General features: G+C 35.5%; 1 protein-coding gene and 1 pseudogene across 1 annotated transcript; one reads left to right on the top strand and one right to left on the bottom strand.

Annotated features, from left to right (window-relative positions):
- Positions 1–11,789: 11,789 nt before the first annotated feature.
- On the top strand, positions 11,790–12,737 carry LOC141494108 (taste receptor type 2 member 41-like). The gene has a single exon (XM_074195256.1). It carries the CDS (start codon positions 11,790–11,792, stop codon positions 12,735–12,737), a length of 948 nt encoding a protein of 315 aa, XP_074051357.1.
- A 3,312-nt stretch (positions 12,738–16,049) lies between these two features.
- On the bottom strand, positions 16,050–16,960 carry LOC141493771 (ADP/ATP translocase 3-like; annotated as a pseudogene).
- Positions 16,961–18,065: the final 1,105 nt, after the last annotated feature.

Here is an 18,065-nt window from a genome sequence, read left to right as displayed (position 1 = left end):
GAGAGTGAGAGTGATTTTGGGAGCTATACTCCAAAATCATTATTTCACTAACTTAATTTATAGTCACATAGAAATTACTATGGAAAACTTCCAAAGTATAGTTTGTCTATAGTTTATATCTTGGTTTCTATAAGAATTGGTAAAACTAGCTCTTGTTGAACTCTTGAAAGTACTATGTGTTGAGGGCAAGGCAGTTTATATTTCCCCTTACTGAAAATGCAGAAACTTCAGAGAACTGAAAGGAATTCAAATGTAGAAATCACAAAGGGATTCTTAATGATTCATCAACTATATATATATATATATATATATATATATATATATATATATATATGATTCTCTTTATTCTTCATGGTATTCCACTTTCCCACAGCTTCCTGTAGCCTGACTCAATATTATCTTGTGGTTTGGATTTACTGACAAGGTAAACTGAACTTGGAGTTATCATCAGGGCAATGCCCTGACATTTTAGTGACAATTTAGATTCCTCTCCCTTAGAGTCCTCCACACATACCTACAAAGTTTAATCATTATTCAATGATTTTTATTTCCCTGGAAATGAAACATGGTTCCTATTACACCTATGTGGAGTGTCCAAGTTAAGCCAAGATTTTTTTGTTCTCCTTGTGTCTTGTATTTAGACCCTTTCTGCTTTTCCATTTAAGAGGCAAGGGATACTTGGATAATCCTAATCTACTTTAAGAGGCACTACTCAGGATGTTTCTCTTCTCAGGATAAGTCTTAGTCCAGAGAAGCAAACTCCAAGACTATGTTCAAAAAATTTCCTTTCATTGACTAGAAGATTAGACTCTGGAATTAGACTGCTCAAGAAATATTTTTTCTCTAACGAGAAGGCACACATATTGAGGAACAGCGGTGTTCATCAGCTTTGTCCTCAGGCCACATGAACAACCACAAAAGAAACCATGTGTAGGAGATTCATAGTATTTCCTTTTGTTTTTAATTTGAATTTTTCTTTATTATTTTATTTAATCTTTCCAGGTAAATGTACAAAGGTGGTTTTCAACATTCATCCATTTGCACATTTGGGAGTTTCATGTTTTTCTACCACCCTCCCTTCCCTCCCCCCTCCCCATGATGGAGAATAATCTAGTAAAGTTGTACAGTATAGTCCTCTTTGATATATGTCCACATTAGTCATATTGTGAAAGAGGAAGTAGACCTAAGGGGGAAAAACGAACTCATAATATTTTTTAATTTTTTGGTCCTCCACTTTCTGGAGAGCCATTACTCACATCTCTAGCAAGATTAGGCATATTCAAGTTTGGTGAATTTGAGAAGGGAACTATAGAAATTCTATCCAAGGGATAATTGGATCTCTGAATGAAAAGAGAGTTAAATAACTCACCTCTTTTCAACTACTCTCTGTTAGCTAAATATGCAGAAAGGAACACAGTTTTCCTTACATAAATATGAAGATATCTGAAAAAATGAGCAACCCTATTAGTGACTGCTTGGGGTAATATGGAAAATGATAATACTATGTATTCTCTTCATCAACTTCTTTTTGCTATTTGTTCTGCTAGTAGGGACCAAGTTTTTCTCCTCATGATGCTGTCAAGGATTGCAGTTACCAATGCTTCCCTCATTCTTTCATTTAATCAACCCACATTAATTATGTGCCTACTAAGTGAAAAATATTATTTTAGGTCCTGGTACTTTGATTTCTTAGTGAGACATATATATATATATATATATACATATATATATATATATATATATGTATATATATATACACATACATATGTATTTTAAAATTAGATATTTATTTTCCAAGTGCTCTGGCCTTGGAATCAGGAGGACAGGAGTTCAGATCTAACCTCAGACACTTGACTCTTACTAGTTGTGTGATCTTGAACTTTGTGACACTTAACCCTGACTGCCTTGCATCCTGGACTATCTCCAGATGTCCTGTATCTGACCATTGGACCCAGATGCTCTGGAGGAAAAAATGAGATTTGTGACTTAGCACAGCAGCCCCTTACTAATCCAGTTCATGTGCTTGTCATGGCATCACTTCCCTGACATTGTGGTCTTTGAGAATGAAGGATGAACATGCAATGGTGGTTTTCAACAATTATTTTTTTGTAAAGTTTTGAGTTTTACCTTTTTCTCCTTCTCTACCTTCCCTCCCTCTTCCCCTGATAGAAAATAATCGAATATAGGTTCTACATGTATAACCATACTAAAATAGATCCATGTTGTGAAAGAAGAATCAAATCCAAACTGAAGAAAATATCTTTTTTTAAAGATTTTATTTATTTTGAGATTTACAATTTTTCTCCTAATCTTACTTCCCTCCCCCTATTCCCCTACAGAAGGTAATTTACCAGTCTTTACGTTGTTTCCATGGTATACATTGATCCAAATTGAATATGATGAGAAAGAAATTATATCCTTAAGGAAGAAACATAAAGTATAAGAGATAGCAAGATCAGACAATAAGATATCAGTTTTTTTCTAAATTAAAGTTAATAGTTCTTGGTCTTTGTTCAAACTCCACAGTTATTTCTCTGGATACAGATGGTATTCTCCATTGCAGACAGCCCCATATTGTCCCTGATTGTTGCACTGATGGGAGAAGAGAGTCCATCAAGGTTAATCATTGCTCCCATATTGCTGTTAGGGTGTACAGTGTTAAGAAAAGAACTTTAGAGAGAAAAAAATGACATAATACATAAGACAACTTTCAAAAATTGTAAATTTTGGTCTGTATTTAAACTCCATAGTTCCTTCTCTGGATATGGATGGTATTTTTCCATTACAAATCTTTTAAAATTGTCTGATTATTGAACTGCTGAAATGAACAAATCCCTCATAGCTGATCAAGTGATATATTTTTTATTGCCTGTAGAGACTATTGATTCTCCAGTACTTTTTCTAAAACATCTTTATCCTAAAATTCACATGCATATACCTTCTGTCTTTGTGGACTCTATCTCTTAGTTCCTTTCAGTACCTCTATCTTAAGAGGGAAGTTCAGGCCAGACACATCTTCATTCCTTTCCAGAGTGTACCCCTGACTCTCTTGGAGTCTGCAATCTTCAATTCCCCTTCCCCTCTCTTCCCTTATCAGAATATAAGCTTCTTGAGGGAAGAGTCTGTCTTTCTGCTTTTTTTTCTTGTTGTTGTTGTTTTTGCAAGGCAATGGGATTAAGTGACTTGCCCAAGGTCACAAAGCTAAGTAATTATTTGTGTCTGAGGCCATATGTAAATTCAGGTCTTCTTTAAGACTGGTGCTCTGTCCACTATCCCACCTAGCTTTTATTTGTAATCCCAATGCTAGCCATAGTGCTTGGCATACTGAAAGCATTCAATAAAAGTCTGTTGATTTGACTAAATCTGAATCCTCTCTCTACCAATGTTTATTTAGATCTCTTCAAGCTTATTTGTCTTCTATAAATTTTGTCCAGGTTTCTCCATACATCTTTCTTAGAGTATGCAACAATACATACAAATATCACAAGACAGAACCAGAATTTGAGCCCAGGTCCATCATATTTCAATTGTGTCATATTGCCTCCTATTTAATTTGTAAAAGAATTCTTCCCCACCCTGTAATAATTCAGTGCAACTCCAGTGAACCAGCCATATCATTTGAATGCCAAATGTATATTTGCCTAAAAGACTTTTACTGAGAACTCACATAAGACAAGTGCTCACATGGAAGTCAGAAGAAGCAATACCAAAAAACTCTAAAGGTCTCTCTGAAGAACTTTTGAATTGATTGTATTATATAAAAGACACTTAAAAAGGATTGCTCAGCATGGTATGCCTATACCAAAGAAGGTGTTGTGCTCTATGAACAAAGCAAAATTTCAGGAGTTTAAAAGAAATGTGAAATGAGAGAATTTAGACATTTCCACTCCAACTTTTCATTTGAGCTATTTTTGCCCAGCTTATGGTAGTCTTCCAGAGTTTGTATTGATCTGATAGGTCACAGCTGAACACACTGACTCCAACATATTGTTGTCAATTTGGTCCTCTTCAGGAATGAAGGAAAACAACCAATTAACCATCAAGCACCCAACTACCCAACAATGGAATGTGGATGATGATATATATATACATATATATACTCCTCTTCTACATTCTCTTTCTAATTTCTTCATAGGTATCCAGTAGAACTGGACAGAAAGATATATGATTTCAAGCTAAGGACAATTTATCTTGAAAGAAATGAATGCAAATCTTCCAGAGGTTCAATTACTGTTGTTCTCTTTGCATCCTTTTGATTTACATTGCATTTGACTAATTTTTCACAAAACTGTAATGAGTTGAAATGATCTTCTGCCTCTGCTCTGAATCCACTCATTCTTCCATTTCTGTAGATGTCCTGCTCTTTTCTTATTTTTCTCATTCTACTTACCTTCACATTGTTCTTCATATGCCTCAGATTTCTATTGTTCAGTAAGTTAAAAATCTTCCTTGCCCTCAGCTATGACCCTAGAATTTATTTCCATGATTGGTTATGTCCCCCTCTTTTATTTTTTCTAATGACATGTAAAGATAATTTTCAATACTCATTATTTTTCAAGCTTTTGAGTTTCACGTTTACTAGCACCCTTCCTTCCCTCCCCCCTCAGCAAACAATCTAATTTAGGTTGCTACATGTATAATTGTGTATAGCATATTTCTATGTTTCTCAAACTGAGGGGCTAAAAGAACATAAAAGAAGTGTTAAAATGAATATAGTATGCTTTGCTCTACATTCTGAATCCATAGTTTTTTCTCTAAATGTGGATAATATTTTCCTTAAAAAGTTTCTCAGGATTGTCCTTTATCACTGAACTGCTGAGAGGAGCTGTGTCCATCATAGTTGACCAATGTTGTTGTTAATGTGTACAATGTTTTCCTGGTTCTACTCACTTCATTCAGTATCAGTTTATGCAAATATTTCCATGCTTTTCTGAAGTCTGGTCACTCATGATTTCTTACAGAACAATAGTACCCCATAACATTCATATACCATAACTTGTTCAGTCAATTCCCAATTAAGCATTCTGTTAATTTCCATTTTTTGACACATATAAAGAGCTTCTATTTTTCTACATATGGGTTTTTTCCCCTTTTATGTGAACTTTTTGGAATATAGACTTAGTAGTGGCATTGCTGGGTCAAAGGCTATGCACAGTTATATTGCCCTTTGGGCAATATTTAGGTTCTGAATTGCTCTGCAGAATGGTTGTATCAGTTCACAACTCCACCAACAGTTCATTAGTGTATCAATTCATCCACATCCTCTCCAACATTGATCATTTTCTTTTGTTTGCTATTTTAGGCAATCTCATAGGTATGAGGTGGTACCTCAGAGTTGTTTTAATTTGTACTTCTCTAATGATTTGGAGAATTTTTTTCATTTGACTAAAGATAGTTTTAATTTCTTCATCTAAAAATTCCTCTGTTCATATCCTTTGATATGATTTTTAAAAAATTTTTAAAAGTTTGCTTCAGTTCCTTATATATTTTAGAAATGAATCATTTATTAGAAGCACTAGCTATGAAAATTATTTCCCATTTTTCTGCATTCCTTCTAATCTTGATTTCATTGGTTTTATTTGTGCAAAATCTTTTCAGTTTAATGTAGCCAAAATTATCCATTTTGCAATTTGTTATGTTCTGTATCACTTCTTTGGTCATAAACTTTCCCCATTCTATAGATCAGACAGATTAACTATTTTTAATTTTTCTAATTGGCTGATGTTAGCAACCTTTATGTGTTAATTCTCTACCCATTTCAATTTTATTTTGGTGTATTATGTGAAATGTTATTCTCTGCCTAGGTTTTGCTATATTATTTTCCAGTTTTCCCAGAAGTTTATGAATATAAATGATATATATATTATAATTATAATTATAGTAAATTCTCATCCCAGAAACCAGTCTTTGAGTTTAATAAACACTGAATTACTATAGTCATTTACTACTCTTTCTTTTGTACCTTTCCTATTCCACTGATTCACTTCTCTTTTTCTTAGCCAGTACAAACATAGTTTTGATGACTACTTTATGTCATAGGCTTAAATCTGGTTAATCTAGGACACCTTCCCTTGCATCTTTTTCATTAATTCCCCTGATATTCTTGAACTTTTTCCCCCTCCAGATGAATTGTTTTACTATTCTTTTTTAACTCTGTAAATATTTTTTGTAGTTTGATTGACTTAGAAAAGTAATTTAATTTAGGTAGAATTGTCATTTTATTTTATTAGCTTGGCCTACCCATGAGCAGTTGACATTTTTTCAGTTGTTTAAGGTCTTTTTATTTGTGAGAAAACTGTTTTATACTTCTGTTCCTATAGTTTCTGGGTTTGTCATGCGGAGGTAGATTCCCAAGTATTTTATGTTATCTACAGTTACTTTAAATGGAATTTCTCTTTCTATCTTTTTCTGTTGGATCTTATTGGTAATATATAGAAATGCTAATGTTAGTTTATTTTATATCCTGCAACTTTGCTAAAATTGCTAATTGTTTCAAATAGTTTTTTTACTTGATTTTTTACGGTCCTCTAAGTATAACATTATATCATCTACAAAGAGTAAAAGTTTTGTTTCTTCATTGCCTATTCTAATTCTTTCAATTACTTTTTCTTCTCCTATTGCTAAAACTAACATTTCTAATACAATATTGAATAATGGTGAAACAGGTATGCTTGTTTCATCCCTGATCTTATTGGGAATGCCTGGTTTAACTGATTATTTAAAGTAATCTAGAAATAGCTATTTCAAACACTAGTCCCAAAAGGATGGAGTAGAAGTTACAGTAAAATCTTAGGAGTTTGGTCAGATTTAGGCTTGAATGGTAGTCATCCTTTCTTTCTCTAGAAGTTCTGTATTGGTGTTGCAACTAATGTTTCCAGATGCCTCTTGTTTGGACAACTGTGTTCATTATTTTGTTGCTAATCGAAGCAACCAAACTATTAAGGACTATATGAATGCCTTCCTGGAATGCCCTGATTCTTCCTTTTTATTTATTCTAACTCAGATCAGGCCCAGAATCCTGACCTGCACTGGGCAGTGTGAGGTCCCACCTATTAGGATAGAGGCCTCTGTCTTGTGGAGGGAGAAGAAACTATCCCCTAAAACAAAGTAACCTTCTTCAGAGCTAGGTGCAAAGTGAATCACTCTAGGCAGGTTAGAAGAAAATATTGCTTTAGGATTAAATCTTGTGGGTTGGATTATGATTTATAGGTGAGCACAGCTGGGAAAAAATGTAGACTTTGTTAAAGAATTAGGAAATATTTTTTGTATGGATATGTTTTCTAGCTGTAAATAAGCAGAATAGAACCCCATGCCAATATCTATGGACCTCAGTCCCCAGAATGGGGGATTGTGTAGGAATTCAGGTGAATAAACCAAGAGAGTGTTCTCCTGGCCTTGAAAGGGCAACACTGAAACAGGGCAAGTTTTAGAATATGTTAACGGCTTACAAGGAAAGTTCTCCTTTTCAGTGTGGGCATGCTTGCATTAAGCTTATTTCACAATTGCTGCTTCTTTTTTAGAACAATTGAATTTTCAGCCTAGTTTCTACCTGCCACTCAATTCACTTCCCTCTTCCCACTGTCAATGGGTGTGTATTCTGGGAATGCAATTTCATTTTAATAAGAATCATTTTTCTCCTTTCCCTAGCATTTAGGCACTATGTTTCTTGCTTCTGTCAGCATTTCCCAAATGATTCTTGAAGTTTAGAGGGATCCACCCTTTCTTTCCTCCAACTGCCTTTGATTATTCAGTGAAAGGGAGAGGCAATGGAAGAAATACTGGTTTTCTAGCCCCATGACCTGGGTTCAAATCCTTCCCTGGATGTCTATTTCCTTTATGATCTTTGATGAACCTGTTTAGAGGTATCCACCCTTTCTTTCTCCAACTGCTTTGTATATTCTGTGAAAGGGAGAGGCAATAGAAAAGGCAATGGAAAAAAATACTGGTTTTCCAGCCCCATGACCTGGGTTCAAATCTTTCCCTAGATGTCTATTACCTATGTGACCTTGGATGAATCACTTAATTTTTTCAGACCTAAGTCTTTTTTTAAGTGAATGGGTTTGGCTAGTTTCCATGAATGTTGATAGTTATTTCAATATAAAGTTTCTAAAATTCCTTTCTAATTCTAGGTATTTTATTTATTCATTTAAAATATTATTCTGAGAAGTCCATAAACACCAGACTGCCAAAGGCACCTGGGACCCAATGAAATTTGGAAAAGATGGTTTCCACTCCACAACTTTCCAGCATTATATTCCTGACTCTGTGGCATAAAAATTACCCTGGGCTGTTTCTTACAATGAAGAAACACTTAAAATTAACTGCTAAAACAGGGTTCTGAACTTTTTTGGGAGTCATAGACCACAGTGACTGTCCAGTTAAGCCTGTATTCCTTGTCTCAGAATAATGTTTTTAAATGTAGAAAATGAAACTCACATGATTACAAAGGAAAACACTTAGGTTGAAATACATACATATATACATATGTGTGTATGTGTCATTAAAAATCATATATTTCAAAAGAACTCAGGTTAAAAATCTATATGAAGGAAAGGGAAGACCCAAGTCCTGTAGAAGCCGGGGTCTATGCCAAAAGAGAAAGACCTATACTGAGGGAAGTGTGCTTTTAAATTTTTCTGCTACTCTTCTTTCTTAGTCTAATTTAAATATTTGTAGATGATGACTTTTTGGGTCTACCTTTGGTGTCATAATTGAAATAACCTTTTTTTTTCTCCACACAGGGGTCCATGGGCAAGTTCTAAAAGGTCTGGAACCATTGAGGCCTCTGTGAAAGCAAAAAAAGTGACTATCACCTGATTCAAATATATATACATATACATATATATATATATATATATATATATATGTTCTGAAATTTATAGGGGTCATTTCACATAAGGTCAGGAAAGAATAAATACAAAAACACAAAAGAACCATCATTTACTCATAGTCATAGGGTGAAAGATAAGGCAACTAGGCAGATGCAATGGTCCAGGCTATCTAGACCATGGGGGAATGTTGGAAATTTTATTCCTTTTTTGGTCCCATATATTCAACCACATGTGTCCTATCTAAAAAATTGTATGTGGTGATGGGGCTGCCTCATTTTTCTTGTTCTTCCTTTTTGTAGCCTTGAGATGGATAAATAAGTCCAGGCAACCTAGTGAGTTTCAGGAGGTTTGGAGGTCCTGAAAGACCAATGAGGCTGAGTTCAATGGCCACTAAAGGTCATAATGATAGTAACTGAAGTGATCTGATGCCAAGAGAAAAACCAACACCAGGAAGAGAGAGAGAGAGAGAGAGAGAGAGAGAGAGAGAGAGAGAGAGAGAGAGAGAGAGAGAGCCGATCATAACTGGCAGTTGATTGAACTGTGCTTCATAGAAATAAAATGTGAAAATCTAATTAGCAGAATTATCAGACTGTGTTTTGTCTTGATTAGACATCCTACCAGATTTCAACATATCGCAACATCCCTAAAAATTGAATTTCTGAATATTGCTTAAATCATTCTGTTAATGAAAACCAAGTTTCCATATATTTGTTTCTCTATCAGAATAAAATGCCCTTCTCATACATTGGGTACCTCTTTTATCTCCCCTCATTTTTGGGAAATCCTAGACTATAACCAAAATTAGATTTTTTTTGGGTGTGATGAACCGAATGAATCTGAAAAACGACAGATCTAATTCTTCTACTGAGAAGTCAGAGTTTCCCCAGAGCTAAACCCTGAGCAAAATGATATTAGATAAATGGAATAAACATCTAGGCAGCACCTATTCCATGCCAGTTACTAAGCTAAACACTTTTACAAATATATAATTTGATCTTTATAACAACCCTGCAAAGCAGATATTATTATTATTCCTTTTTTACAGTTGAGGAAACTGAGGCAAACAAAGGTTAGGTGATTTGTTCAGGGTCATAAAGGTAATGTCTTCAGGATGGATTTGAACTCTGGTCCTCCTGATGGCAGAAACTATTGTGCTACCAGGTCACCAGTTCCTGTGACCTCAGAAGAGCAGAACAATGCTTAACTAGTCATAATGCTAGATAGTACTCTAGATTTCTGTAGTATTCTGTAGTATTCTGTCCCTCATTTCCCACCCTTAGCTCCAAGGGTGGGCAGTTATGTTTGAGAAAGATGTTTCTCCTTCTGGTCCCAAAGATTCACAGAATCATAGATGATTGGAGTTGAGGCAGTTGCAGTAGCTACCTAGTACATTTTTTTTACCTGAGCAGAAGCCACCCATTTCATTTTGAGCTACCTTGAATTATTATTTTCTTTATATCAAGTCAAAACCTGTCCCTTTTTAGTTTTTGTCCATGGTTCATAATTTTGCCCTTTGTGGACAAGTAAAAAACAAAACATATTGCTCCTTAAATATTTAAGAACTATTGCTATTCTGTTTTCTTTTTTCCAGTCTAAAGAATCCTAGTTCCTTAAGCTAACCCTCAAATGGAAAGGTTTCCTATTTCTTCACTATCCAGATGACCTTATCTTTTCAACATTTTCCCTAAAATGTCGCAATTAAAATTGAATAAGTAAAACATGCTCTGATTGGGGCAGAGATCAATGGATCTATATATCTCCCTGATTCTGGGTACTATATTTTCATCAAATTTACCTTCAGGTCACATTAGCTCTATTGGTTGTTATATCCTCTATTGACTCATATTGAGTTTGCATTTCATTAACACCCCACAAACTTTGCAATTTTCTTACAAATTGTTCTCAGGTCATTCCCTCTCTGAACTTTTAGGTCAACTTTCATTAGAGTGTTATTACTTCTTTCATCCTTCTGGATTTTTGGTGACTCTGACATCTGGAATATTTTAAGTACCTTTTACACATTTCTCCACTCTGCTTTTCCTGAAGCAAAATAACTAGCTTGCTGTCATGGCTGGTTCTATTCTTGGCTTCAATACTCCCCTCCAGGGATCCACTGAAGGGATGCCTGGTTTCTTCATGTTATTCTCTGTGAGGGTCTCTGGCAGACTCAAATTGTCTTCCTGTTAGAAGTTTGCACTCCTTTCCAGGATTCTCCTTTTCCAATTCCTCTTTCTGGGTCAATTTGTATTCCTAGTTCATTTTCAAAATAGCGATTATTGACAGGTTTATCATTTGTACTAATTTCCCTATTTATTCATCATTCAGTAAAGACCACTCCTGAAGGAATCTTCATCTTTGAAGATATGTATATATAGTTACAAAGTTATTCCTACCTATAATTATAAGGGATCACAATCCTATACCTCAAGTGTTAAAGGATCATATGGAGGAATAGTCAAGATTTCAGAGAGTATGGTTGGGAGGCAGCTTGGTACAATGTAAAGAAACATTAACTTTCAAATCAGAAATCATGGGTTCAAATCTCATCTCTGATATTTAATACTAGTCTAACTTTGGACAAGTTACAGCCTTGTTGCCAGTTGTTTTTTTTAATTCACAAAATTTGGGGCCTGGACTAAATGGTTCCAATTTAGTTTGGTAGTATGATAGAATGATAGAAAAGTTCAATTTCCATGACAGAATCTCAGAGAAGTTATTTTCACTGATCCAGGCAAGGTATGCAAATCACATGGAGTTGAAAGAAGCAGTGTTAACTGAGGTTGATGGTGATTTGCATCTACATAGAACTACATGGACCTTTCCTCCCTAACCTGACAGGATTCTAATTATGCTGTGACTTAGAGAGAAAGGGCAGAGCATTCTCCTGCACATCTCATTGAGCAACATAGGGTTCCTACAGAGACCTCAACAAGAGTAGTTGTTGGAGGAAGAACTGAAATGGTGGAACCATTCACAATCTTTGCCATGATTCTCTTTGCCCTGTTGTGCTCCCTGGGAATCATGGCTAATGGCTTCATTGTTGTGGTATTAGGAAGGGAGTGGGCGCGATGCCACCGACTGTCTCCGTGTGACATGATCCTGATGAGTTTGGGTGCTTCTCGCTTCTGCCTGCAGTGTGTTGGAATGACACACAACTTTTATTATTTTTTTCATCACCTACCATATTTCACAGAGCCTGCCCGCCAGTACTTTGGGATTTACTGGGATTTTCTGAATTCAGTCACATTCTGGTTTGGAACTTGGCTTAGTGTCCTCTTCTGTGTGAAGATTGCCAACTTCACTCACCCCATTTTCCTTTGGATGAAGTGGAGAGTCCCTGGACTAATGCCCTGGTTCTTACTTAGTTCCCTGTTTATCTCTTTTATTGTCACCTTGCTATTTCTTATAGGAAATATTGCTTTGTACCAAACCTTCTTGCAGGGGATATTCTCTGGTAACATAAGTTTATATAGCTTCACTAAGACCCAAGAAATCCACTATTTTCTTCCTTTGAAACTCATTTCTTTGTCTATTCCCTGTTCTATGTTTGTAGTCTCAACAGTTCTGCTGATTACCTCTCTGCGGAGACACTCCTGGAGAATGCAGCATAGTGCCCACAGTACCCAGGATCCTAGTACTCAGGCTCATACTAGAGCTCTGAGATCTCTGGTCTCCTTCCTAGTCCTCTACACACTTTCTTTTCTATCTTTGATCATTGATTTTGCTATCATTTCTGGGTTTGATGATGTCTGGTATTGGCTGTGGCAAATTTTGACTTATCTGTGTACATCTATTCATCCCTTTATCCTTATCCTCGGCAACTCCCAGCTAGGAGCGACACTCATGAAGGTTCTTCTTCTGCCTAAAACATTCTGGAAAGACAAGAGGACATCGTTTTGTGGCTAAGATATGCACCTCTTTCTCCCATACCAGAGGAAAGACTCTACTGAGGATTGGAACAGTGCATATCCTTTGACATTAAAATTCTCATTCTAATGAAGTCTGAATGGAAACGAAACATTTTCCTCATACTCAGATATTCAAATGAATCTGCAATCTCATGGCTTTAGGAGTACTTAACTTCCAGTGAAGCCTTATTGATTCTGTCTAATATCTGCCCATTCTGCTTCACTCTTGTTCTCCCTTAAATTCACCACAAGGAGTCTCCACTCTGCATATTGGAAGCCTTCCTTTCTCCTGACATTTAGGGAGGAAAAGAAACCTATTTAGGCCAGGAGACTCCCGCAGCAGTCCTGTTTCCTATTAATCAAACCATGGGGTGGAACAATTCTGGTAAAATCAAGTGAGAAGGATGGTTTATGCAACATACCCCCCCAACTACAATAAACATAATTGTGCATTTCCAGCTATTTATCAAGTTGGTGGATTGGTGTGGTCCTCTTTGATTCCAAAGGACAAATAATAGGAGAATACCAGTGGAATATTCTGATTGTCTTACTATCATCCCTCACTCTTGTTACTATGTCCTATTCTCCTAAGGAAAAAAAAAACACAATACAGTTTTCAAAGGACATTTTCTTTCTTTTTTGAAATAATCATAGTGACTTTCTTCAAATGACCAGAAAGGTCATTTCTGGTAGTCATTCCAAAAACTGAATATTTAAGAATGTCACTGATTTTTTTCTATCACAAACCTGTATGATGAAACCACTTCACTTTTCCATTTAAAAAAAGCTGTTAAAATTTCTGTTTAAATATTATATTAAAGCTTTTGGGAGGCAGACTGTGAAGTTTAGGTTGTTAAAGGCAATGCCAGATATTAGGAGAGGACATTGTAAGAAAATTCCAAGGAACAGTTTTTTTACTCCAAGGGATAAAGTTCAAAGAGTCTTCTTAGATTTAGACTGAAAGGATCTTAGAAGCTCTTTACATGGGAGGAAAATGTAACCTAGAGAAATGATATTACTCCACAGTCACGCAGAGCTCAAATCAGGGCTGTTTTCACTTGACCAGTCATTCCAATTTTTTTGACCTTTTAATAACAATAGCAACAACAACAAAAATATATTTTGAATCCTCAGGGCAATTTAATATTATTACTACTTATAATAACTAAAGTGATATCTTCTGTCCTCAAAGGCTCAAAATTAAAATTTATATTGTATAATTTAAAAATATATAATTGAACACTAAATATAAAATTATACTGATCTACCAGTCTTTGGATTGAATTTTTTACATGTTTGTTGAATAAAAATAGCATTTTAAATGAAATAGAGAACAATTTGATAGATGGTTAGTATAATGCATCAAACATCTAGAAACCTGATTTGGACTTTTGGATTTTTAAAAATCTGAACTAAGGTTGTAATATTTGGTTCAATACCAGACATACACAATTTTAAGTCTGCTTCTGCATTATTTTTATTTCTGCATTTTGACTTATATGAAGAATAAAGCAAACATGATTGCCCCCAAAAATATGTGGTAGAAAATGGAGGATAATTTTACAAACTCTGCTTCTAAATAATGAAAATTAGCTTTTATCTTTAGCTAAATGTTTATGACAATAAGTTTTAAATATTTATAGTAAATAATACTTTGTTATATCAATACAATATTCTTTTCATCCATTATCAATGCATAGCTAGAGGGGGAAAAGCCCCATCAAATAGGCTGCAAAGTCAATTTAACTTACTCCAATTTCTAGAAAAATTTTTAATTTGAAAGTCATTTAAAAAATTTCAGGTAATGACTAATACTTTTTCTAATAAACTGGTACAAAGACATTTCATTTTCTTATAAGAAATAACCTAAAGTCACAAAACACTTAGTAGTATTCCTCAATTTTTGTCATCCCAAAATTTTAGTCTCTCAATTACATTTTATACTTTATCTTGATTATTGAATATATTTGTATTCTTGCCTGTAATGATCTATAGAACTCATTAATTTTTAAAGCAATGTTTGATAAGAATGCTAATTTTTATAGCTATGTCTTATCACTTTATCCCTCATATACTCCCTCAGATGAAAAGGATGATCAGTAATGATAGCAACTATTTCTCCAATTCAAATAGATGAATAATAAGTTTTTTCACAGGAAAGCCTTCTAATGTCTGTGTGTTCAAAGTATATAATGCTTGATGCACATCTCTCTGAATAAAATGTCAAACAATTAAGAATCAATCTTGATTTTATAAAATTGATTATTTCAAAAGCATAATTTAACACATTTTTAAGTTGGGACATTGTCTTTGCTGATGAAATGTGGTTGAAAATGTGCCCATTTCTCATTACTTTTTTTTTAACATTCCAAACAACATCCTCAGGGTTCCCAGTCATTCATTTTCCTCCATCTTTGTAAATTCCTTTTTCTTTTTTTTTAAATTTCATTTATGGCAATGGGGTTAAGAGTGACTTGCCCAAGGTCACACAGCTAAGTAATCATTAAGTGTCTGAGGCTGGATTTGAACTCAGATCCTCCTTAATCCAGGGCTGGTTGTCTATCCACTTCGCTACCTAGTTACCCCATCTCTGTCAATTGTACAAGAAGACTTTCTGATTTGTTTTCCTTCAAATTTATTATTACGAATTAATTAGCTTAAAATATCTTCCACAATTATAGTCCTGTTAAATGATGATAAATTATACTTTATCATCCTGAAGCAGTCGTTTGTAGCCTCTAATAGTTTCTCTTTTTTGACACAGTTGCAAAAACATCCACTTGACAAACACATAAATGAAAATGAAAGTTTAAAATGGAAATTGTTTCTTTTTTTCTTAGAGTCTTCTGTGTATTTATTGTTTTACAGCAGAATGCCCAACACAGATCATCATAACTGCCAAATAGTCAGCTGTGCAAAATAGTCAAAATAGTATATATATATATATATAGTACTTAAGTACAAATGGGAGACATGATTTTTTTTAAATAAATACTTAAACACAAATTTATGGTCCTACAAAAGAGCATTTTAAACTAGATGGTCTAAGTTGATCTGCTTTCTTGGACCCACAGTAACTGTTATTTCCCCAAAAACCAATAGAATCAATATGCAGAATCATCATCAGTTCCGCTGTGTGAATAATGGATCACAATAAATGAGTCTCTTTTTCTAAGAGCTGTTCTTGGCTCTTCTACAAATATGATCTAGCCTGAATAAAAAGACAACAGGAATTTCTTGAAGGTCAATGATCCAAAAATGCTAAATATGGTTAAGTATTCTACATGATCTATATTTACTGGTTCCATTTTTAGTTAGGATGTTCTTAGATTGCTTTCTTCAATTCATCATACAGGACAAGCACAAAAGCTCCACCCATGCCTCTCAGAACATTGGACCAAGCACCCTTGAAGAAAGCTTTGCCACCTTCATCTTTAGCGATTTTCCTCCAGCAGTCAACTGTACCATGTACATGATATCAGCTCCTTTGCGTCCAGACTGCATCATCATTCGCGGCCTTACCGTATCAAAAGGATAGGAGAACACACCTGCTACAGCAGTCACTGTCTGTGCAATCATCCAGCTTACCACAATGTGAGTGTTCTTCGGATCTGGGAGCATACCTTTTGCTGTATCATAGATTCCAAAGTAGGCTGCTCTATAAATAATGATACCCTGAACTGAGACATTAAAATCTTGATACAAGCCACGAATTCCATCAGACTTGGTGATTTTTACAAGGCAGTCTCCCAGGCCTTTGAATTCTCTTTCAGTGCCAGACTTCCCAACATCAGCTGCCAAGCGGGTTCTTGCAAAATCCAAGGGATAGACAAAGCAGAGAGAAGTGGCTCCAGCTGCACCACCAGAGGCAAGATTGCCAGCAAAATACCTCCAAAATTGTGTGTGCTTGTCCACTCCTCACAAAAACACCTGCTTATACTTATCCTGAAAGGCAAAGTTAAGGGCCTGGGTGGGGAAATATCTGATGACTTTTGCTAAGTTGCCCCACCAGAAAGAAAGCATCCCTTGTTCCTTTGGAATTCGGACTATACAGTCCATAATGCCTTTGTACTGCTTATCTGCAGCAATTTGTTTACTTGAATGCTGCACTTGCAACAGCAGCTTGACTCTCTGGATGGGGGCCACCGTGGTCTTGGAGATGGCATCGGCGATGCCGCCGGCCAAGAAGTCCTTGGCGAAGGAGATGGCCTGTTCCGTCATGGTTGCGGCGGGAGAAGGAGCTGGAGTTCGGAGGAGAAAGACGGCGAGAGAGGGCCGAAAGCCGGAGAAGTAGTTGCCTCCCGCACAGCCACTCGCTACAGCTTGGAGCTAAAGGCGGAAATTGTTTCTAAAACAAAGATCGAATAATTTAATTGATAAACATTTATGCTTTAGGTTCCATGCTAATCACTCCATAGAAAGACAAAAGGCAATTCTTGCTCTTAAGGAGCGCACAGTCTGAAGTTCAGAGACAACATGGAAAAGAAATAAATACAAACAAGCTACAAGGAAAACTCGAAATAACCAACATGGCAGAAACTCTAGAATTGAGAGGGATCTGGAAAGATTTCCTGTAGAAAGGAGAATTTAGTTGGATTTAAAAGAAGCCAAGGAAGTCAGGAAAAAGAGATGAGAAGAGAGAGCATTCCAGGAAAGGGGAGCAGTCAGTGAAAGTATCTGGAGTCTGGATATAGATAATCTTATTCAAGCAACACTAGCAAGAAGGCCAGTACACCTGTCTATATTTTAAAAGCAAGCAGTTTAGTGTGAGGTATAAGAAGTTTGACTCATGATCACTGAGATTCTTTTTATCTCTAAATCCTATGATCCTATGGTAACTGTCACTTTCCTTTATGGGTGTTCACTAACCACCTCTAATAATTTGTTCAATAATTTTCTGAAGAATCCAAGTCAAGTTCACTGCCTATATTTTTGCAGACTTTCTCTCTCTCTCTCTCTCTCTCTCTCTCTCTCTCTCTCTCTCTCTCTCTCTTTCTCTGTCTCTCTGTCTCTAAGGGACATCTGCATTTCTCCAATCTTGTGGTCCTTTCTTCGTTTTCAATGACCTTCAAAATATTAGTGCCAAAAATCATGTCTAGATTGGAATGATTGATGCTAAAAAAAAAAAATAAATCAGCCTCCTCTCCTTGGCTCAACCACATCAGGTTCTCAAAGTAATCAGATGCTTTACATGGGATCATGGGGCTTGTTTTGCTCTGGAGCCAGAATCTTTTTAACTTTTACTTTTTTATTCTGAATTTAATGAATACTAAAGAAAGAGAACATGTTTTTTTGTGTACAAAGTAGAACATAAAAATGATTACAT

The sequence above is a fragment of the Macrotis lagotis genome, chromosome 7, assembly GCF_037893015.1.
Source record: "Macrotis lagotis isolate mMagLag1 chromosome 7, bilby.v1.9.chrom.fasta, whole genome shotgun sequence".
NCBI lineage: Eukaryota > Metazoa > Chordata > Mammalia > Peramelemorphia > Peramelidae > Macrotis > Macrotis lagotis.
This window is presented reverse-complemented; position numbering and strand designations above follow the sequence as displayed.